The sequence below is a fragment of the Poecilia reticulata genome, linkage group LG9 (genome assembly GCF_000633615.1).
Source record: "Poecilia reticulata strain Guanapo linkage group LG9, Guppy_female_1.0+MT, whole genome shotgun sequence".
NCBI lineage: Eukaryota > Metazoa > Chordata > Actinopteri > Cyprinodontiformes > Poeciliidae > Poecilia > Poecilia reticulata.
In genome coordinates this window covers 7064047-7088925 of record NC_024339.1, presented here as the reverse complement: position 1 = coordinate 7088925, position 24879 = coordinate 7064047, and the positions used below count along the sequence as shown (strand labels likewise).

The window sequence follows — 24879 nt, the reverse complement described above, 5'->3', positions numbered from 1 at the left end:
GTTTAGTGATATTTTCACAGTTGCGGTCTCGACCGGTCTTGAAATAAAATGCCGAGTCCTCAGCGCCCGAGACAAGACCGAGACCAAATGCGGTCGAGTCCGAGACAAGACCGAGACCATCAAAAAATGGTCTCGAGACCGGTCTCGAGACCAAGACCGATCTCGAGTGCTACAACACTGTTACTAACAGTAACTTATGTACTTATGTTACTATGTTAGTAACATAGTAACTTCTTAGTATGTTAGTTAAATGTAACTAACATACCAACATGTGTTAGTATGCTACATAGTAACATGGTTAGTATGTTACTAACTGTGCTAATAACATACTAACGTGCTAGTTAAATGTACTTAACATACTAACACATTTTAGTTACTAACATGCTAACATATGTTAGTATGTTGGTTAAATTTAACATACTAAAACATGTGAGCACTAACATATTCTGTTAGTTTTACTACCAAATTAGTATGTTACTAACATGCTAACTTATGTCAGTATTTTAGCTAAATGTAACTAACATACTAGCACGTGTTAGTATGTTACTAACTAACATACCGTATTTTCCGGACTATAAGCCGCTACTTTTTTCCTAAGCTTTGAACAATGCTGCTCATAGTCCGGTGCGGCTTATAGTCCGGAAAATACAGTACTAGTATGTTACTGACATACTAGCTTGTCAGTATGTTAGTTACTAACAACTAGTAGTACTAATGTATGTTAGTATACTAACATATTCTGTTCTTTAAAGTCACAGCTGTGACACAGAAGCATTGTAACATTTATTTTGTTTTTTAAGTCTCCCATGAAGGAGAGTTTTACCCACGTACTGTAATGTTAATAATCCCACTTAAATGGAATTGAATGCTTCACAAGCACCAAGTTCATCTCCATTTGGGTCAGCAATAAAGTGGTCTAAAGACAAACTAAGCTGCCGGCCTTCTTCTAAAACTCCATTTAATAACAGGAAATAAACATGTTTCTGTCAAGAGCGGGCCGCCGTTATGCAAGTTGGGAAAGTAAGAGATAAAAAAAAAATAAAAAATGCATGAACAGCATTTCCATAACAACCAGAGCTGGATTCTGCTTAATAAATAGAAAAAAAATACACACAAAAACATCCAGTTTGGCTTTTATTTATTCTGGTGTCTAAGCAAAGTTTTTGCTGAGCGCATATCCATTTCTCATCTGGATGTTTTGGTATGCTTCTTACACACTCTCTTACCCTGAAGTGCCCCAGATCTTTAGTGTTTCATTTGCATCCTGAGCACATTTGCAAAGTATCATCATAAGGTACAAAGAGAAAAAAAAAGTTTTGTTGGTCAGACATTTATGTCTGATTATTTGATTGTTGTGTTTCCAATTTTATCTTTAAGTAAAATCCTATTAATTAATCCTTTTTCCAATTGTACTTCACTAAACTATTGAGCAGAATCTGGAGTTATATTATTCGCAGCACAAAAATACATCATGTATTGTGAGGAAGGTCAGTGTCCACCTCTGTTTGCCCCTAGCAGAACCAGGCAGTGGACCCATATGAACCAGCACTAATTATAATAATAATAAAGGATTTTTAGTTACACATCCTCAGTTGGTGAAAAAGCTTGGGTACTCTGATGTTTCAAATCTTTATAATACAGTCCCATTAGGGAGCTTTCATTTGTATCCCAAAGTCATTAATTCAGTGTGACAATGTCTGCAAACATGCGGCGGAGTTAAAAATAACTTTGCTCGGCTACAAGAACAACCGTGAGTCCTGAAGCAGATGGGACGGCCCCCTCAGAGCCCTGATCTCAGCACTCCGGCTTCTGATTAGGGCGACTTGAATGCATTCCTTGAAGTGGAACTGATAGGATTGACCTGCGCTGTATGTAATCTTGCTGTATTGGCATTGTTATATAAGACTGAACTGATCTGTGTGTAACTGAGTTTCAAATGAGATGGGTTGAGGTTTTTTACAGAACATCCTTAGATGACTTATTATAATTTTACATCAATATTTGTGCATGTAAATGTACGTATGTGCTAGATCACTGTGATTAGAAAGTGTACAAACCCTCTTTCTACAAAAGTTATGTCTATATATTTTAAAATCTAAAACTACAAAAATAGTGGCTAATGGAAAAAAAAGTAAAATAATCTTTTTCCAAAAGGTTATGTAATATTCTGCCTCAAAGATAGTTTTAATATTGTCACCTTCCTAAAATAAGGCCCCAATTTATTTTTTGCCAAAAGTGATTTTGACAGAAAAACAAACAACAACAAAAAAACACCAATAAAGTGTTTTAAAATGAAGCAGAAGAGGTGGAACATCTGCTTAGTGATCTTAAATCTTTGTAAAACCACAAATTATGAGTTCAAGATCCATTAACCCAGACCATTACTGCTACACTGTGCTGACTGCTGCTTAGGGCTCAATGTGAATTAACAGACTCAGAGAAGTGAAGCACTGAGATGATTTGTTTGTATTGGTTTTCTTTGTTGAGTTAAATAGAATCAAAGGAAACATCTCAGAGTTAGATGATTAGAGACAACAAGCGCCGACTCAAACTAACCCCAGAGTGAATTATTTCACATATTCACAGGATATTCATGCTGTAAGAGAGAATGCGTCACGGTGAAGGTGGATGGAGGCTGTCACAGCAGCTTCTTTATCCTGCTGATGTTTCCAAACTTTGTGAGGGAACACGCTGGATTTGGGAATGATGGCAAAAATCTTAGAAATAAGGTATTCGATTAAAAAAAAAAAAGGCACAAGTAATTAATATAAGAGCCGAAATCTTGCGATCATTAAATTTTGTTCATTAAAAATATTGGTAAAACACTATTTTACAGGGAATGTTTTGTCATTCAGAACAACAACACGTCCAATATGAATGATTGCTCATGGTAGCAAGACTAGAAAACCATAGAGCAGTTGTATAATATAACATCTTAATTTTTATATCCTAAAAGCAGTGGTTGGAATTAATGAAATTTTTTCAATCAAGTGAATTGCATGTTGAATAATTAATCTCAATTAATCGCACTTTTACCCAAAATCATGTCGCCTATAAACATTTTCAATTCAAAACATTTTTTGCTGCTATATCTTTTTAAATAAGACGACACATGAGCTCAACAACAAAGATATTAATGTTTTTAATCTGTTATTTAGGTGAACCTTTGATCATTCATGTAAAGTTTCTAAAAAAAAAAAGAAACATACTTGCTGACATTAGCATCCGGGACATATGTGCTTACTGCAACATGTAATATTCTCAGCAAAAAAGCAATTACTTTCTTAGATTATGCAAACCTGCTGTAGCGATAACGCGTTCCCAGCTTGCACAGTAAGATTATGTGAAATGCATGTAAAGGATTTAAAGGCACCTTCAGTATTTGTCAGATCAGACCTTTGCCTCTCAGCGTTTCTTACAACCTCTGCAGGATCAGAACATGATTATGCACCAATAATCTGATTCACATTCGTCTCCTCTACTCTATGGCAAACTTAAGCACATAGAATTCTGTGGCATTTGTGAAGTTGTACATCCTAAAAAAACAAACAAACAGCACAACAATAAACCAACAGATGTGTAGGAGATGAAAACTAAGTGATTCCGCGCATGGATGAGAGTTCTGCATACATCACCGTACTTATTTTAGTTCCTTATCAACTGGATCACCTGTTAAGAGAGGAAGACGTGTTACTCCGCGGTGGAAATCCTCAACAGATAATGCGTGTGGGCGTCTACGCTCGTGTAAAAAGAGAATCAGTAAGCCGCACGCTTCTCTCCTGCCACCACTTACAATGGCAAATTTGATTTTACTCTCCATAAAGCATGAAGAGGAGAATAATTATATCAAATATTCTTCAGGGGAGTACGAAATCTGAAATTGAAGAAAAACTTTTTAACCAGTGGCCCAGTGAAGCTTTGAATGACTTTTTTTTTCTAAATGATGACTTTCACAAACGCAAAACAACCGACGCAGGAAGTCTGCCCTGACCTGGGAGGACATGCCGTGGCACGGGTACAGGATGGCTTTGTCGTCGTCCTCGGAGCCTTGGTCCAGGCAGTAGCCGCTGGCTTTACTGTTTCTCACCTGGAAGGAAAACCACAGGGGACATTTTGACTGATGGGGACAATCCAGATCTGTTTCCGTCAATAAAGAATCGGAGCATACGGAAAGTGAAACACCCAGAGATAACCCTGGAAATCACTAATGAAGCGTCTCATTATAGTTCTTGCCAACTTACTGTTGTTCTGCATCATTCAGCTGAATGTTTGATTTTCTTTTTTTAGCCACCCTTACAACACTAGCCTGAACGACACAGAGTTATATATTAACATCAGGGGAATTGAAACAGAAGAAGACATCTATTGGAAAGAGGGCAAAGCCATATATTTAAGTTAATTAAGTAAACATGTAGTTGGTTGCAGTGTAGTTACTGGGGATGTACATCAAACAGCCATTAGTAGAGTTTTATGTTGGCTTTTGCTGGTTAAACCAAAGGAGAATCAGTTCAGACTTTTTGAAGTAAAGTTCTGTCAAAAGGTTAGAAGCAGCTAATATGTTACCTAAGAAATTCATTTAGTATAAATCCAGATTAGTTGGTCCCGGGGGCTGAAATGAACGGCTAGTTTGAAGGGTGCAGTGGAGAGGATTAAAAGAGATTTATCAAAAACAACTCCATGAGAAGGATACTAAAAGTGTTTTTATGTTTGCACTGGGCAGCATTTACTCAGACGTGGATGCTTTAAAAAAAAAGAAAAAAAAAAAACGGGAAATAGAAATAGGAGGTGGTGTGCCAGCAGTCGTCTTCCTGAGTGAAACTCTTGATACTAGTTTAAATTAATAACATTAATTCAAACTAGTATTAATAGTTATTAAATGATCTTTTATTTAGTTATTCTGACTAAAACATGTTTGTGCCGCTCATAGTACATGCGTTACCCTTGGTGGTTCGTTGCCTCAGAACTCAAATTTCTGTAAAAATAATTACAGATTTTTTTTTAATACCTCAATGCAAATGGTTGGATGCTTTAAAGGTTTATAGCATGCCATTTTCATAAACTATTGTTTAGTTTTTTTTTGTTTAGTTTTTTTTTTTTGGTTTTGGACTCCGTTTACGGACTAGCTGTTATCTTCAACCTCTGGGACCGACTAATCTGGATTTATAGTAATTAAAGATGCCAAGAGAGTTTCTGCTGCAGCTCTGACATTAAATCCTTCCTTCCTTTTAACAGAGTCTCGCTTCAAAAATCCCAAATAAACCCTTTGAGATTCCTTTCTTTCAAACCAGAGACACTAAGAAATGTTCAACAGTAAATAAGTATTACTAATAAGGGTTTCGTTAGATGTAGATAATGTAAGGTATACCTAATATGTAGAGTGGCTCTAGAAGCTACCCACCTCTGTTAAAGTGCAAAGATTTTCAGAAGAAAAAAATGTCAATGATATTCTTTTTTTTTTGTTGAAACTGGCTGCTATTTCGAGCTGTTCATAATTGAATTCAACGTAAAAACAATCTAGTTCCATCAGAAGTCACCCTAAGCCTCCCTGCTCCTTACAGTCAGGCACAAACGGGACAGAAGCTTTGTTGTCCTGTGTAGAACACAACACAAATGTTTGCCAGACATTCCTGCTGCTCCTTCTGTGTTATCCTTAGTGTGCCGTGATATATGATGTATTTTTTTGCATTCTCTGTCTACGTTGATGTTAGCCAACTGGTGCAAATCAGAATAAAACAAAAAAAAACAAAAAAACTTTCTGGGTGGAAAAATGTGAAAAAGACAACTTATGAACAACATCTTTAGAGTAAAAATATCCTTCAGTAACCATCAATGCATTTTATAATTTAGCCTGCAACCAAAATATCCATGCCGTCCGTTTACATCAACGTGCTGCTGAAGGCTGATCCACTGTCTATTTCTGACACTTCCTCCCTGCTCTGCTTCCTGTAGGTCCTCCATGGCTTATTCACACAGCCGTCACAAGGCTTCAAGTCATCCCAAAGGCCTGGCCGTGATGGGATGTTATCATGCAGTGACCAGTCCCAGTTCTGTCTCGCTCTCTCCTCCGGGCGAGACGATGGTGTGTGTTTACTGTGGGCTTCGGCTTGCTGTGATTTGAATGTGTATGGCTTCATTTCCAGGTTGCGATACATCCATCATGTGGTTGTGGTCGGGGGAAGGTTCCACTCGGCCGGTCTGGACGGCGCGGCCGAGTGCAACGAGGTGCTGATGCTCGGTGACAGATGGGACACGAGTCTGCCGCAGCCGCTGTGTGGCAACGCGAAGCGACCGCTTCCCAGCTTGCCGACAGATCTGAAATAGTGCCATTTGAGAGGACGCCACTCTGAGAAATCCATTAGCCGGGTACTGGAGCAAAAAAAAAAAAAAAACTGCCAGTGGAGGAAACAAAGAACGGTGTGAATTGTCCGAAACTTTGATGAATGCAATCCCGACGTCTGCCGACATGGTTAGACCTTCTGATTTTTTGTTCCCCCTCAGAGTTTGCCCCGTATTCAAAATGGACGCGGGTTACAAAACGGTGAGTTTCAGCAAGTCTGCAAACGATGTCAGACTCAGGAGTGTGCTCGGTTCTTCAGTCTCCCATAAAAAAACCTTTCCCCCCCCCAACTGTGTCGGGTGCTCAAGCAGACACAAGACAATCAAGCTGGAATGGAAAACTAATAAGTGTTTAATTAAAACTCATTATAGGGAAATTGCATCTAATTTTGTGTAGTAATGTTGCTCTGTTAAAGCTGCAATAGAAATTTACCCTAAACCTGAAACATTGGAGTCTTGGGTTTGTCTGTCATGTGGGAGGTTGACGACACGGCATTTGGCCTGTCGGTGTCATATCGTCTCGCTGGTCAATGTCTGGTCAATTTGTGTGATTACTGCTTTATTTAAAAAGGTTATGTTTGATTAGTTTCCCCACAAAGGTGCAGGGATGTCTCAGTTCTTTATGTGATCTATTAATGACAGGGTGAAGCAGTAGTAGGACTTTCTGGTTTGGCAAATTGGGGAACATTTCAAGTTAAATGCTGAAGAAATTGCAATCACAATCATGGCGCGATGACATAATAGAGAAACTTATCAACTCCCACTTGCCTGTCAAAAACACTTCAGCCATGCAATATTGTGAAAAAATATTTTCCCCTTTACAGGTTTTTCCACTTTATTTTTTTTTGCAAGACTTTCTTTTCTTTGGTCAACAAATCTGCACCAGGTGTGTGACACTATCATGTCGATATGGATCAGAACCTTGGGGTTCTGACACCTTGTTGAATTTATGGAACAAAGAAATAAAACGATCAGAGCCTCCTATTCACAAATACCTGATCCGACCCATCTCAGGTCTGAAAAATGAAACTAAAGGTTTTTTTTTCTTGATTGAGAATGACACCAGATGAGCTGCATGTATTCAGCATTCCTGCTGTTCAATACAGGAGCAAGTTGATTCTTTAAAGTTGAATCAAAAGGAGCAAGTTGTTTCTTTAAAGCTTGGAAATCAAACAGCACAAATGATTTAAAGTACTAAGAGCTGAAGATCATTTTATAAAAGGACCACCATCCAGATGGTGTGCTGCTTGTTGTGTTTGTGTATCTTTCCCGGTGACATTAGTTCTGAGGTAGCCTGGTAAAAACCAGCCCTTGCAGTTCACTTTGCTCCCTGCAGACGGTCTGGGCTCTCGGCTGCTGAGAAACGATTTCTTCCTGGAGGAGTGGACTGTGTTGAAGTTTTAAACTTTACCCAATCGCTAACGACGTGACGTATGTAATGCAGCAGTTCCAACGCTATGAAGCTTACCGGAAATTGACTGAGCTGTAAACTGACTGAGCCGTCCTCCACTGCGAAGAGAGAAGTGCCGATCCGAACGAGACGATTGCTAATGTTACCTCAATATTTGGACGCGAGGTCAACATGCTGTCATTGCATTGTTTTGGAATTAGCTGCCATTGCCAATTCTAAAACAATGAAGAAACTCAATGTCATTGTTAACAGCTTCTCCTTCTGTTTGCTGATTGGTCCGGTAAAAAAATCTACGAGAGAGAATCTGAGTCAAGGGGAGAAAGACCAGACTGTGCTGGAAGCGAAAGTTGTTTTTTTTAGCAGAATTGCACAGGAAAGCAATAGCCAGGTGATTTAAGGACCTCAGAGAAAATTTACATATGTTTTAGGTATTTAGCAGTACTGTGATTTTGACTCATAGCTTGGAAACTTTGACTTCAAACATATTTTTTTCCCCCAAGTAGATCTTACTTTAAAAAGAGAATCACACACACGCACACAAAAAAAAGCTTCTGAAGAGCTAATTTTCATTATTGATCATTTGCTGAATCAAATTATCCACCCTGACTTTAGCATCCTCTTTAAAAACAGCTCCCTTTTATTACCTCACCTGCAACAGAATCACAGCTTATGTTATGCTTAATTTAACATTCAGTTTATTTCCAATAATCCCTTTAGCTAGCGATTCTCCCACCTCGCCATACGTGATGGTGTTGTTGTAGATCCGCATCTCCGGGTAGACGTGCTCCAGGTACCAGCGAAAGCTCCGACACTGCATCCTTTTCCTTAAGGCCACGCGCTCCGAGACATCGCCGAAATCAACTCCCGGGTTCTGTCGGCATGCGGCGCAAAGCAAAGACAAAGAAAGGACAAAAATTGTTTTTAAAAAGTCAGGCGCAACACACAGTATAGCAGAGTCTTCTGCAGGAAAGGAAGAAGAAGGAGTTATACGGCGTTGCATTTAGGTAAGAGACAGAGAGGTGCACTCGTCATGTGAGACCTTCATTGTTTCTCCATTAGACCTGATCTGTACTTAGCAGATTCTAATCAGCTGCTTGATTATGAGCGCTCACGTCCAGATAGCTTTATAGAGGACGGTCTCTGAATGAACCGGGGGAAGGCCTAATAGCTGAAACGCCTCAGGCTTAATTCTGACACTCACACACACACTATATGCATATCAATATGTGCTGCGTTAATGTGGACTCATATGGAAATAAATGCATTGTGCACCAATCCAATATCAATATCTGCATAGCTCCAGAATTTGAAAATAATTCTACATTGGTGACACCCAATCCATAAGGGCAGATCTATTCAGTCTATTTCTATGTTTGTGCTCTGAGCGATGTCATGCTTTATTATTTATTTTACATTATTTTTTAGAATCCCTAATTGCACTTTATGAACCATTGGAAAGAAGGTTTGTTGCAGTTTATTTTTGACTATGTTTAGCCAACGTAGTCAACCTATAGTTTTTGTCAGTTTCAATTTCTTTATTTATTTTACATTGGATTTTATACTCCAATTTGCACTGACTGAACAAATTAAAGTTGTTTTGACATGTTTGACCAACCTTGTGAAGCTAATGGTGTATTAAAGTGTTCTGCACTGGTGCACAGAACACCAGTGCAGAACTGAATAAATTTTTAATTCAGTACATTTATATCCGTTTAGAAAAATGAAACGTCTTGAGTCAATTCAGTTCTGTTTTTCTGTGACGAATTGATGTCTGTCGATATTAAACCTCAGGTATCTGTATCTGTATCTGTATCGGAAGTGGAAAACAGTGGATGGGTGTAGGTCCAGTTAGGATGCACAGCAACCACATCCAAAGAGATTAATACACACAGCAACACACGCATACACACGCACACACACGCACACACACACACACACATCTGCTACCAGATGCCGTTTCCAAGAAAAGCCTTTTCTGCTGCCAGCTACGAAGCCCGCTTCAAGTCTGTATCAATAATGAATTCCAGTTCGAAATATCCACTCGCTTCTCGGCTACCGGAACACCAACACACACATCCAGACTCTCCGGGCTGCTGTTTGGTATTTGGACTCAGGGCTGCCCACTGTGGCGAATCATAAAGCCTTCTCTATTCAAAGCAATTGTGCTCTCAGCAGGCACCTCAGACAATAACAAGGGTCTGTGAGTGTGTGTGGGGGACTTTGGAGGGGGTTTGATGAAATAATCGTAGCATTAGGTCTTTACAGTACACAAAATAACTCCCCGCCACAGGACAGCTGGGGTAATAACATGCCATGCCACTGAGTTCGGGAATGGCTAGTTCGTCACCTGCCACCTTTTACTCTCCCCATATGTACCTCTACTGCTCCTGCTGGAATCTGCTGCTGATTCTGTTCTGGCTTCGATGTGGTTTCATTTTGCAAGAGTGTATATACATATAAATATAAAGACAGTAGTTATATATAACTAAGCAGCAGCTGCTTATTAAGGTTTTCGAGAATATCAACACATTGTTTTAGGAAGCATTTAGAGATTTGAGCTGTCCTTCATTTATAATCATCTTCTTCTCGGCGCCGAAGGAGATGAATTCAATATTAAACTCTCCATTAATAAAAGCTGCTGTTTAGTAGACCCATCTCAGTAGACTCTTGAAGGCAATTATGCTAAACTGACATGAGGCTTGTTTTCTTGTTTTTTCTTTTTACTTAGTGCTCTTCTCGTCTGATTCAGCTCTTCTTTCCCCTCACTTGGCCCACCGCCAGTGTGAAGGTCACGGAGGATGAAATCTGAATTTTGAATTTGTATCGATCAGCGTCTCACCTGGCCTGCAGGTTTGAATGAACAAGTGAGATGTGGGGAGGGGGGAGGCGGCCAAAGGTCGCGTGGGGATTAAAGCGCGGCATGAAGAGAGGCTCACGTTCATGGGAATGTTCCAGGCCATGTAGACGTGGGATTTGTATTCGTCCATCCACACCTCCGCCGCTCTCAGGGCGTTGCGCTTGGCGTAGTAGTCGATGTCGTTGTTGTAGGGCTTCTTGGTGCGCTCGATGTGGGCGACCCTGGCGCACGGCAGGACCTCCATGCTCCCACCGCACTGCCATACCTAGACGGCACAGAGAGGAAGTGGTGTTTTCATCAAATATGGCGGTCCAAATGGACATTTACACTGCCATTACAGGTATTTGAGAGTTCTCCTGTTTTGGCTTTTTTTCCCTCCACAATAAATGTAATTTAGACCATCAAACAAAAAAAAAAAAATCGAATTAGACCAAGATAATCTGTACGAACAAAAAAAAGTGTAAAGTAACACTTCTTCCAATGCTACTTTTGCCTTCTGGAGAAATTCACAGCTCCCAGTCAGAAACGACCAATCAGAACCAAGTGGAAGATCTTGACGCCGTCAGTCATGCTCATGCAGCTGCGCTAATGGTGGAGAAGCAACTGACTGTTCCAGAAAAACCATTTATCCGCCGACATGGTGGCCATGATAACTGGCCTTAGAGGAGAGAAAGGGGAAGAGTGTGAGCAACACGTATACAAGCTTGATTGGCAGTGCTCTTGCCTTAAAACATGAACGCCAGAGACGGGCACCAGTCCTCCACTACAGCCTACAAGGACAAGCAGGAACAGACACTTTGTCACCATTCAGCTTTTATCTGGTGGAGCAAACAGCTGCAAACTAACAGCTTTATTTCATGGAGCAACTCGATGACACATCTGAAGTTCCAGCCCATTTAGAATTACAACATTATTAAAAGTGCTATTATGTTATTGTCATTGTTACGGCTTAAACATTACTACTGCAATTCTTATTTTAGAACTTATTTGAAGTGAATGAAAAAGCAGGATGGATGTTTTATAAAACCCACCTACAGCTCCACGTCCCAGTCCTGAGTGAGTTACCAGTGACAACCAGAAATCCCCATTACGACGAGTGTATGGCACAGAGAGTTATATAAGAAACCAGGCGCTGCATAAATGTCACTTTTAAAAGCATCAGTCAGCGCAGAGAGAAATAATTGATTGTAGTCTGAGGGATGTTGTGATCCCCGACTACATGCTCAGGGTGGTGAAGCAGAAAAGTCATTTCTCAAAGCCATGTAGAAAAAAGAAAAAAAGAAAAAGATAAAAGAAAAAATAACTCTGCCAAAGCAGGGCCCTCTCTTGAAATAAAGTCTGCCTGTCTGGGAGAATGCGCGTCACGCTGGGGTAAAGAGGCGCAGCAGCTGCATCCTGACACAGTGCCGCCATAAGGCCAGAGCGTATGTTAATGTTCTTACAGCTACGCGAACTACCGCCTTCTCCCCGTCACCCACTGTGTCCTAATGATTATCACCGCAATGTGCAACAGATGCTGCCATTCATTAACATCTCTATGACCCCCAAAATGAAACACGCTGCACACTGTTAGGAGAATATCGCTGGGAAAATATTTTCTCCAACTACCTGAGGAAAAGGGAAAGAAGCCCCGCGCCGAACGGGCAGCATTTATTTAACGATCGGTACGGCCAACGACAGCTTCCTGTTTCGGACGCGTGACGGCGAAACAATCCTGCTTGGACACGAGAAGGCCAAAGCTGAAGTTTCGTTTTTACAGGTACATATTAAACCTCGACTGGTGCTTTTCGTTTCCCATGGGGAATATTTTTGGCCGTAAAGCAGCAAACGTGGAACCGATTCAGAATCAGTGCCCATTTACATTTTAACAAGGGAACCTGTCACCCGGGGAAACGCGGTGACTCACTAATGCAGTCCTGATGGTTATAACAATGGACCTTTGCAGCGCAGCTGAACCGGAAATATCAGGCTTTGGTACATCACAAATATGCTTGAGTCAGTTGCAGTGTTTTAAGTTACCATATTTGTCACTTTTAAAACGATTTAATTTGCTGGCACATAAATACTCATATAATGGCGTGAGATGCTTAAGACAGGGGGAAGTCTGTCTTTCGCAACTTCTCATTATTCTAATGAACAGTTTCTTCTGTTATGATTCCGTTGATGCATTTGTTAAAATGAGATGCTATTCTACAATGTTGTTGTTTAATTTTGTAAAACCTTTCATAACCCCGATTTATCTCAACCTTTTGTTGCTGTAATGTACTTTATTGGAGTTTTATGGGATAGATAAACACGCAGTAGTGTTTTTTATGGATAAAATATATATATACTGTATATTCCTGTAATGCTCAAAGAGGCAGGCGCCCTCGTACGCATTTGATGAGTTAATAAAATCTATCAGAGGTATCTACGCTGTTGTTCTCTCCCTGAAACCGTCTGTATCAGCAGTGAAGGAGTCTGGGAAGGAGTGACCCGAGCCGTGACACCTCTATTGACCGACAAACCCCCTCATCTTCACCTCTGATCTACCGCCACGACCCCGCTCTAAAGAAAATCCATTAGTGCTTTCGAGTCGAGTTTATCCATTTTTCTTCCGCCCCATGATGCAGTTCCCTCCCCACATACGGCTTGGTGATTGGTGCCTTTTTCGTGGACGTTTTTTTTTTTTTTTTTTTACGTCCCTGCAGCTCCTATCTGTCTCCCTTGGCAACAACCCTTGGATGTGTAATGCTCTCTCTATGTCCTTTATTTTCCCCTCCCACCCCTTCTGTTTGCTATGTAAAAAAAAAAAATCAATAGCAGGAGTGTAGTTAGTGTGGAAGTGTATGCGGTAACTGGGTATGGATATATGCGCGCGCCACTCGTGGATAACTGTAAATGTGGATATGCGTAATCACAGTTAGCAGTTGGCACTTAAAGAAAATTGCAGATCAATACCCTCCAGAGCTGTTTCTCCAGGGCCGCAGAACCTGTCAGGAAACGACACGCGCCAAACTGTAAATGGTTTGTTTGAATCAAATTAGGCCTCAATTTGTTTGACTGAATAAAAATTAAAGAGCAATTATCATCTTATTTACATTCAAGCTATAAAAATTTAAATAGGCTGTGCTCACGATGATTTTTTTTTTTTTTTACATCTAAAGATTCCACTTCATAATCATGTACTGCAAATAAAGTATGCGTTATAAAATGTTTTACAATGTACCTCAGTCAGGCATATCATTATGACCCCCAACAGATGAAGTGACTACTGATGTTTTATGGCAATTATTAGTGGGTGTGACATATTAGGAAGCATTTCGTGATAAAAGTTAATGATGGGGTAAGAAGCAGGAAAAATGTTTGGTGCAAGAATTTCAGTGAGTTTAAAAAAAAAATAGTTTTGATTCCTGTTGTTCAACCTTCTGGCCTTCAGACTCTCCAATCCTCTGAATTTTCCCTGCTTACTTCAAACCCGTATTAGGCTGGAATGAAGTGTTATTGTTATAGATATCATCTGTCTGCACCGTAACCTTCGTGACCCTAATTCAAGTTGGATGTGTGAGGGAAGTTAATCAAACGCGCCAGCGATGGAACAGGCCGGGAGGTTCAGGGAGGCGAAGGTGCATTTCCTTCAAAATTTAAACACTCGATAAGTTGCTGCGAGAACGTTCGCAGGGAATAGAGTGTTGCGAAGGATGCTGATGAAAACCTCTTCTCAGCTCAAAAAACTCACAATATATATATGAACTCAGCAAACTGTCAAAACAGTGTTTTATATGCCAGGATTTTTAATACCTGTGAGCTTTTAGGTGGCAGTGGTGCTTTAGTAGCTTTGATTTTATGACAGGCTCCAAGTTAGCTCCTGATCACTCTAAACAAGTCAATCTTTATTCTTATTTATAAGGCCTTAACTTGGACTTCTCCCTTTGTATTTGTTGGAAAACATAAATAAACAGAAAATCCACTGGAGAATATTCTATTTGTTGTGAGAACTTACTTTTTACTTTTGGTGCCTGAAGTCTGAAACAAACTCGGAAAGAAACATTTCCAGAAAAACATGAACTTACAGGTGCTGCTGTCGGGGAATGTTTTTAAGGTAAATGAGTTTTTAAGGTAAAAAAATTGAGGAATCTTTTTTCAAATTGTATTTATGATGATGTTCATCTGTTTTGACGTGAAGGTTCTGTAAACTCTGTGCTGCTGCCAGTCATGACTAAAACTTTCTTGTAAGAGACATTTTCAATCTCAATGAGATTTTCCAGAGGAAAAAAAAAGTTGACAATCGTTTCCTGGTTAGACATTCAAACAAGACGATTAATTAAAAGTCATATCAAAACTCTGGTTAGATGAGAAAGGCTAACATTAAGTGTATGGACTGGACTGGACTCAGAAATCAAACCCATGACAGAAAAACAACCAATTTAAATTATTTCTATCTTTACTGTCAGGATGTTCAAATATCCAAATAGAGTAAAAGCAAAAGCTTATTGATGGTTACAAATGTATATTATTTCTTGGCAACTTGGGAATGGACATTGATCCAAATATTAGGCAGAGGGAGGAATTATGGCTGTACGAATATCAGCATTAAAGCCTGAAGTTATTTATAATATATCTGAAAACGTAATGCTTCAAATTAACTGAAGACAATCCTGCACATGAGCAGCATTTACAAACTTGTCAGTACCACTGTATGTGGATATTTAAGACCCAGTTCTTTTATGATAATCCATGAATTATTAGCTGCTGTGCTTACAAATAAAACTACAATATCTACATCTGACTATTTCAGTTTTGCTTACATAAATTTAAAAACATGTCCATACAGGACGTCTGGATTTATTCATTACAGCGGGATGAATCTTTCTTCGGTGCAATATGAGCCTAGCTAACTCTGTCGCTTTTAATATTCCGGCAATGATTAAAATAACAACAAATGTGAACACCAGATAAAATTGCTTTAATCTGCAGCCTCTCGTGACATCCCACAGGAAGGTCCTCTGGTCTGCATTTTTGCAAAGTCCATTTGGAGGTGACCCTTCGTCTAATTGCAGCCTGCATCGTTAAGTGGAAACACTTAACACAGAGATCTTTGATGTGGTGGGAATGCAGTCGCTAATCTAATTTAATTGTCTGTGTACATACAGTTAGTTAATTGCTGGTGGACCATTTTGCCAAATAAGCTCCTGAAAACATCAGCGTAAAAGCTTTAAACTGTAAACGGGCTCTCTCCGGTGGCTGTGTAAAGCTAAATATATTCGGTAAAGCAGTATGACGAGTGCCTATTGAAGTCAACAACGCATTTTAAGTACATTCTCCAAAAAAAGAAACAAATAAATATATGAAATAAAGTTTTTCAAAAGGATGTGAAAAACATCCCTGCAGTAAAACAGTAGAGAAAGTCTCTTATCTTTGAGCCCAGATTGGAATAACACCCCAGGATTCAGACAAACTGTTTGTGTGTGTGTGCGTGTGCGTGTGCGTGCGTGCGTGCGTGTGTGTTTAAGAAGTTTTGTAACTGGAGTTTGCTCTCATATTTAGTCTCAGTTTAATGCCAAATAAATAAAAGGCTGTAGGAGAGGTAAAATTTGGTTTGATACAAATAATCGACATTATAAAAGATGTAAAGCTGGATAAGAGGCGCCTATAGTGACGCTTTAGAAATATGGACATTGGTGAAGTTTATTCTGATACATGAAGGTCTTCTCAAAGCAAGATGCATTTCAAATAGACCCATTTTCTGTAGCATGGCACCTGAGTGACACTTGAACCAAGTGGGTTGTTGAAGACATAAACAAACTGGCCACTGTGCATCTGGCCAGAACCGGAAATGACCTCTTTAGCCTGAAGGGCTTCCTTACAAGGTCAGTTTTAGTTATTTCTTTAAGTCAGGCTCTGTGAAGTTATCAAAAGTAGTTCCCTTGCCTGTTACCTATAGCAGGAAGGTGTCACATCACCTTGAGCTTTGCTTTAAAGGAAAATAAATCAGAGTAGAGGAAAGCATCAAACAACTAAAGGAGTTGGAAGCAACTCCTTTAGTTTCCTGTACGACTAACAGTTCAACGCTAAATCCAAAAGCTCGATTCATTCATGGTGGAGCTGGAATCAACGGATGGATATCACTGCTGGTGGATTCCAGATGCTGTTCAAATACTGAACAGGAGAAAATTTCCAAGTCTCTTGATAGAGGCTTTCAAATTGTTATCTCAGCAGTCTTTTTTTTTTTGCAAATTAGCCGTCTGACTTTTCCCCCCAAAAGTGGTCAAATGAAAAGCAGAGCGGGGCAACAAGGAGCCAAGAGCCCAGACTGAGTTGATGAAAGGCTGTGATGAGCTCATACACACTTGGTAGCATGCTCCGCCTGACAGGGACGGCTGACATGTTTGACACACAGGGTTAAAAGCTATATCCTCCGGTGACAAATAGACACTTCAGGATCTCCCAAATGAGTGTGTCGGCAGTCGAGGGTCAGCTGGAGTTCATCGCTTTAAACCCAGCTCGGTGACTAATGCGACTCGGCAACAGACAGACACAGGTAGGTGTGATGAAATGTCAGCGGTAGGATTCTGCCTCAAACACAAACCCCAGCTGTCGCGCGGATTCAAGCCATTTTCAGCAACGCATCCGCGTCCTGCAAATGTAAAAAAAAAAATGCCTAAATTTTCTGGTGCTGCTTTACTTCAGACAATAAGGTTTATTTCTCTGCGCCGGATGTGTTATTTAGAAACACAGTGCGGATGCGTTCAGTTTGTTTTTTCTGCCACTGTGTTGCTGAGGTGTCACGCGCTACTGACCCTTCAATAACGGCTACTTTTCATCTTGTGAACATTTCGAGTGGTTGGCTAATTTTGCCAGTAAGTAACATTTGAAAAGCTGGCCAAATAGTCTTCCAGACGCGTAACTAATGCATGCAGAACGGGCCGTGCATTCGCATTAATCCAGGAGCTCAATTTTTGAGAGCACATTTATGATGAAATTCCTTTCCAATCAGGCATCCTAAGCTCACTATTTTAGTACCAACTATTACCCGGGCACATACAGAAGGAAAAACAGAAATGCTGTGATACTTACGTAGCAACATTTACAAAAAGGTCCCATGTCAAATTTCAACACTTTCAAATCAGGTTTTCAAAATTTTGAGTCAAAATGCATAACACAATGTGTCAAAAAAGGACTTGCTGGGAATTTATTGGGAATAGATTCAGTGTTTAAAACCATGAACTCTAAAAAGGGACAGAAGGAAGAAAAAAAAAAAGACAGATAGACAAAGAAAGACAGAAAGAAAGAAAGACAGCAATAGAAAGAGATTGAGAATTTTTTTTAGACAATTGAATACTGAAAAAATTATGGATGAGCAAACATTTTCCACAATCAAGTTTTCTTTTTTAACAATTATCCAGACATGGTAAGTACTTCCATCAAATTGCTTATTTTCTAGAGCTGCCTTTCCCAAAGCCGAGGTCGAGACGCCACCATTTTGGATTGCAATTGCAACATCATTTTCAAAGATATTTATGTCAGACTTGAAGTACTTTTTCTTTTCAAAGTGTTTCATCCATCCATCCATCCATTTTCAAACACCCTTATCCCTCAGTGGGGTCGGGAGGGTTGCTGGTGCCTTTCTCCAGCTAACGTTCCAGGCGAGAGGCGGGGTCACCCTGGACAGGTCACCAGTCTGTCGCAGGGTAACACAGAGACAAACAACCATGCACACACACACATACCTAGGGACAATTTGGAGAGGCCAATTAACCTGACAGTCATGTTTTTGGACTGTGGGAAGAAACAGGAGTACCCGGAGAAAACCCACCATGCACAGATGCACAGGGAGAACATGCAAACTCCATGCAGAAAGACCGGGGCCGGGAATCGAACCCAGAACCTTCTTGCTGCAAGGCAACAGCTCTACCAACTGTGCAGCCCTGTTTCGATTAAAACTAAAATAATTCCCTTTCCCCCAGATGTAGTAACAACAGTATCAGTTGCATTTTGTCAGTCTACAGCACCGTATGATATATTTGTCAGCATAAAATGTTGATAAATATTCACCAAAATCAATTCACAGATTAAAACTAAGAGCTCAGCTAAAAACAGCAGGGAAACAGCAGAATGGTGTAGGGAAGCTATTTAGATGAGATGATGAAAGGTATTTGCTGTTTAGATAATTAAAAGCATCAACATAACATTTGTTTTCTACTTAGGGAAAAAAATCATAAATAGATTTGAGGCTGAAAACCAGGAAAGCTTCCCTTTAATGGCGGTTTACTAATCAGTCATTATTTTTGCACTTCCAGCACGCCACAGTGCCAATTACTTTTCAACTTTTGACGATTGGATTATTGATTTCAAGGCAGACCTGCATTCACAACTTCCCTGAAGCTCAAGTAAAAAAGAAAAAAAAAATCACAATTAACTTGGAAGAAAGTGACTAACTCATTTGCTGTGTCCCCATGAGATAATAACTTGTGCGCACAGAGTTACATCTGGGGAATTTTACACGCCCCATCTTAATTGAAAATTTCTCCTCTTTGCAATCAGAAGGAAAGCTGCGTTTTTCCAGAGGAAAAAAAAAAGTCTGCACTAGTTCAAAGAAATACTACAAAATGCTGATGAAGGTGCAGACTACCTGCACTGTGCAATTACATCTTTTCATGAAGACAGGGCCCTCACTGGATACTGGGCATCATAGTCAACTTTTATCGTTGATATATTTGCTGAGAAACAAGGAGGACAGCAAATATTGAAACATGAGAAAGTCACCTGTTTTTTTTTTTTTAATTAGCTCTGCTGGCCTTAAGCAATGCTTGATCACATCCGAGCTAATTTCAAGGTACAAAAAGCTGTGCCAGTCATTAAACAGAAACACATTTCTACACACTTTCACACATTCTTCTTTTTAAAACAGTCATTTCAGTGCTGTTGGCTTTGTGTGTAAGAATATATCATAGATTCTCATAGTGTGACGTATCCAAGAATCTGTCAAATAACACTCCAGGTCGCTCATTTTGTTCCGACATGAACATGCCTACATGCACACGTTAAAGATCAGATTTCCCTCCAAGTTCACAGCTGTAAAAGAGAGAAACGTTTTCACTCCTGAGGTATTTCTTTTTGTGACATGCCGACTCGTTAATAGGGTTCCCTTCACACTGGACTTGGAATGCACCGTGACTTCACACTCAGTTAGAATGTAGATAGTCTCCGCAGAGTCTTAAAGATGCCTTCTGGGATGCATCAAGAGCGCGCTGTGCTCCCAATTACGCATCATGGAGCATGAGATTTTCCTGTTATGAGAGTACAGTTACAATCAGCTGTGACACTGTGGAGCCTTATTATTACGGTGGCAGAATACAGCATTCGTAGCTTACCGACTGCCTAAAGGAGCCTGGTAGGAACAGTGGTAGCTCCTCCTCTGGCATGGACCCACCTATCTATTGAACAAAGTGAAAGAAGGGATGCCGTTCAGAGTGGTCAACCTAACCATGCTCACTCTGGGCAGGCAGGGCTCTAAATGACACAACGTAATGCTCTTAGTACATTGCCTCACATCACTGCTCTGGTTGCAGCATAAGGTTCTCATCAAGCTGCAGAGACGATCAATCTAAAATCCAGTATGCCCGTAAACACAGTGCCATGTCAGAGCCTTGCACATGAAAGTGGAGAGTTCTTGATGAAACAGGGTTCGCAGCAGCGGCTGAATGGTTCGAAAACTTGGCAGGGAGGCATTGGAGTCGGTGGTATGGTTATTTACCATTAATGGAAGAGATGGTTTGAATTTCTCTCCATGTTCTTTGGCCATGCTCAGCATCCATGACGCCTCTTTTTCAACACTTCTAGGATTTGTGGTTGTAGTTCCGGTGTTATTAGAGCTTTTGAGTTGCCAGTCAGATGTTGTAGTAATCGGTCTCAGTCTTGAGACCGCTTATAGATGCACATCACCAACTTGCACATAGGGTGGTAAAAATGAAAGAACTTGTCAACCCTCATAGGAAAAATACTCTTGGGATGCCATGAATAAGACATTCTGGCCTCAAATATGGTGAGGAAAACGTAAAAGGACAAGGTGGACGAAAGAAGCACAACAGTATAACTCCTGTAATGTTGTACTCCTGTACAGCACCTGCTTTCTCTCAGGCTGTCACGTGATGAAGGTGTTTGTTCCCCCACATCAAGACTTAAACATGATGACAGACGTACAGAAACCTACCAAATCTGTAAGAGAACTCCACAGATTAAAAGGGAAGGTCCTAAAGACATTGTAACCCCTGCATTGTTGTGCAATAGGTGGGAAAAATGTTTTTAATGTGCTACAGTCAGAATGCAGTGGTGCCATTCCCTCCTGTTGGAGACGTCCATGAGTCACGGAGACCATGCTTTGTGTTACTGTAACATGAAGGGGTCAGCTTTTTAAGTTATGGTTTCAGAACGCCCACCGGAGAAAGTGGACACAGTCTTCTCATCGGACACTGAGCATCTGTTTGCTGATAAATAGCTGTTGGCTTGCAACAAAAAAAGAAAAATAAATAGTATTAGATGACTCTCTGAGCCAAAATGCCAGCACGCCTGCCTCAACCTCTTCTGTCCTCTAAAATCTGATGGGAAGATGAGTGATGCATCATCAGAGCGCGTTCAGGATCAGAGCCTCCACCCCACCCCCCTGCGCTCTTTTGTGCGACGGGATAAGAGGAAATCCACATGATCCATCACTGCGTATCGCACATTTTTCCCCCCTATTTTCCTGTTCATACGTCTATAGTGGGAGTGGGGAGAAAAGAGTGATGGAGATGGAGACCCTTTTAACTGTGCCTGTCAAAAGCTAATTCCACCTCGTCGCTGCCCTTCGCCTTTGATATGCCTTACAGTCTGCTAGTGCAGCTAAACCACTGCAAGCTGGTGCTCTTCAAATACTTGGGCGCTGTCAGAACACTTCGAGTTTTCAGCCAAAGTTTCTGACATCGGAAAGAGTCGACGATGTGAACAGCCTTTCTGATGCTCAGGCGTGTTTGTTCTTAGTTGCCTTCTGAAAGAGATTTGTCAGAGTAGTGTAAATAATTCAGTTGTCTTCAACAGATTTATTGAACGTCTTTATCTACTGCCTTAAAATTATGTCTTCAAGATAAGGAGGACGTTTCTATAGTCACATTAAAAATAGGTTCGCATTAAAGGAATATGTCTAATTACATACTGGCACCTTCCTAAAAATAATGACCCAAGTCAAATTTTTTTTTTTGCCAAAAAATGATTTTGATAAAAAAAGAAAGAAAGACTTAGGCCATTATTTTAGGAAGGTGACTACGTTAATTTTTCCTTGCACCACGGCGCCACACTCTGAGACGTGCGCTTCAGACTCCATTTGTTTCCCGACAGAGGTCGTATGTCATTGTAATGCAGAAACGCATAAAACACGCTTCCCAAACACTGAATCCGACGTGGTATAATTCATGCATATCGCTTGGATCAGCAAGCCTCGAACAGACAGCAAGACAGTATAATTTGTGAATTATGCATGCACAGCGCTCATTAATGCACGGTTGACAATGTTAGCGGATTGAATAAAACCCCCAAAACAAATTCCGCCGCACAACAAAAGCATATGGGGAGCTGCTCCGCCTCGCCATATGCTTGGAGTAAGTCCTGTCGGCAGCCGCAGTAATTCCTCAAACAAAACCTGATCCCGCTCCTTTACAGCTACATCTATTTTCATTTGTCCCTGCTCCTGGACACAGATTCATGTTGGTACATACAGTAAGCGAGCGTCTGAGTAAGCAACGCCGAGTCCATTAGAGACCGGCAGATTGATTCAGCCGCTAAATAATGCAGGCATTGAAAGAGACAAACAGGCGAGCGATATTCAGCGCTATAGTTAACGTCATGTACACTTTATTGACGAAGAGTACTGAGAAGAATGCTTGCGTGTTGCAAGTCTGGACCTGTGGCAAAAGAGGTAATCAATCCTGTGCCGGAGACGTCACAGGCAATTCTAAAGAATTCCAAATATACATGTGGCACACATTGTTGGTGGCTGCTTAGGTGAAGATGTGTAAAAAAATATATTAATTAAACTTTTATTGCAGCAAAATTAGCTCAATTAGCTCAAATTAAATTTTTTTGTGTAATTAATCAGTTTGAAGAAATCAAATATTGAAACCTTTCAATTAAAATGAAGGTAAATGAATGTATTTTTATTCTGTACCTACGTTAAGTTGGTCCAAGTTTCTGGTGACACGTATATAGTAATCAACACATTTCAAATGTGTCCAAAATGTTGTCAAAATGCCACTAATGTCGAAAAAAACACAATTTCACAATTAATTTCTTATTCCATTAAATAAGAAACGCAATGAAAATCACATGTGGATATGTTTATTGATTAAAAAATATGCCACGTCATCACACTCCTACCACTCCATGMCGTCTTCTTCTTCTTCTACTCCAGCAGCGACATCCGGTTGATCGCATGACTTGCGTGATGTGAAAAATACATTTTTCCATTGCATTTTTTTCTGAAATACACTAATTTTGATAAAGTCGAAACACCACCTCATTGTAGCACAAAAACCTTTTTAAAGAAAAACATGAGTTTTTTTTTAAATTGCAGAGTTTACATTGATTTTATTTTCATAATTGAAATCTGCGCAATTTTAAGATCAGTGGAAGCACAGTTAATGACTTTTGGTTCCTAAAGGGTATAAATAAGCTGTGACTCAAATATCTGTTTCTTTTTGTCACTGGCTACTACCTCGACACCACAAACCAATAAAGACAGTTAAAATAATTACAACGCTTATTGTTCAGCTGCAGCAGAAACAACCATGAAGATCAGATCGCCAAAACAATTTTCGGATTCTAACAACATGCCAGTTGGCTTTCTGTCCTACCATCACAAATGTCAGCATATTTGACATTTGTGGTTTTTAACTGGAACCGTGTACTTTAACCAGATGAAACTAACAGTCTTTCTGGCAGCAAACAGTCCAGGTGGGTTTGGCATGAAACTAACACAGAGAAGCACCTCATGCCAACTGTTAAGAAAGGTGAAACATCTGTGATGCTGTGAACATATTTTCTTCCAAAGATCCCAGGAAACCTCATTACTGTGCAGAGCATCGTGAAGTCATTGAAATGAGAGACTTTACACATTAAATGTAAATGTGATGACATCAATGTGGGTCAATGCAGGATAGTGATCCAAAAATCCTAAATCAAGACAGTGATATTCTATCGGACCCTGTAGACCTAAATCTTGTAGAAAACATGCATATAATAGAGCATAAAAGAAAATCTGGGGGCTAGACTGAGGAGGTACATTATCAATAATTGCCTCACAAGTGACTTTTGACATTGGATTATTTATCTAATATAAATTTTTCTTTTTTCCATGAAAAATTATAGGACAGCAATAATTGTAAGGCTTTTCACACATCTTTATCACTAGCAGCAATAAATGTTCATAAAATCTGATTTTAATACAAGACGTTTCAAACTAAATCAAAGCGAAGAGCGACAAAAGCAGTCTTCCATCTATCTATAAATCACAGACGCATTTCATTTCTGAAATGAGAAATGTTGGGAACCAGACGGATTGATATAGGGTAACCTGCTTTATCCAACATGCCACATTATGGAAGTCTTCCAGTAATTCTCCACATTTATCATTATCCATTTGCTAAATTGTAAACTCAGGGTCCCTCCGAGGCTCCTGGACTGCTCCTCCTCCACGAAATGACTGCGTTTGTTGGAAAGGGCTCGCATATGGTGAGCGCCCACTGTCATTTGCAGTTTGACGGACACAGGCGCAGCGTTGATTTAGAAAGTGGCAGAACGACTCCTTTTTACACAGATGGCTGCCACTCATAACGACATTCCTGTCCTTTTCAAGGTGACTGCTTTCACTGCGGCCGGCTGCAGCCCACTGGAGACGTCTGATTCAAACATGACTGAGAGTCACTCTGCCTTTGTCTGGTCGCAGCAGCAGCAGTCTACGGTGCCTGAATGTTCCCACGTATGGCAAAGAAAGAAAAAAAAATGTCTGCGTAAGCAGAAAAGAAAAAAAAAATGAATTGGAAATATTTTGTTAGATTTTGTGATTTGAGATAGCAGTAGCTTTTCCTGACGCCATGGAGATTATGAGGACACACGTCCTGTTTTGACCTGCTTCCAAACCACGTAAGATTCTTCCAGACAGTTGAGAGAAAACAACAACAACAACAACGCCCCCCAACCCCTGCCTCCAAGGGAACATGATAAATCTAGCCGCCCTGCGCACACAAATAGAACTGGATTTTAAAGG

The 24879-nt window shown here is 40.2% G+C and overlaps 1 protein-coding gene across 4 annotated transcripts in view; it reads right to left on the bottom strand.

Annotated features, from left to right (window-relative positions):
* galnt9 (polypeptide N-acetylgalactosaminyltransferase 9) overlaps positions 1-24879 on the bottom strand; it is a 1026805-nt gene that overhangs the window by 5048 nt on the left and 996878 nt on the right. For all 4 annotated transcript variants that reach the window (XM_017306599.1, XM_008417601.2, XM_008417604.2 and 1 more), the window contains 3 exons: positions 10684-10869; positions 8481-8618; positions 3992-4087 (listed from right to left, as the gene is read on the bottom strand). In XM_017306599.1, coding sequence (XP_017162088.1) covers positions 3992-4087; positions 8481-8618; positions 10684-10869 — 420 coding nt within the window. The remainder of the gene's footprint in view (positions 1-3991; positions 4088-8480; positions 8619-10683; positions 10870-24879) is intronic.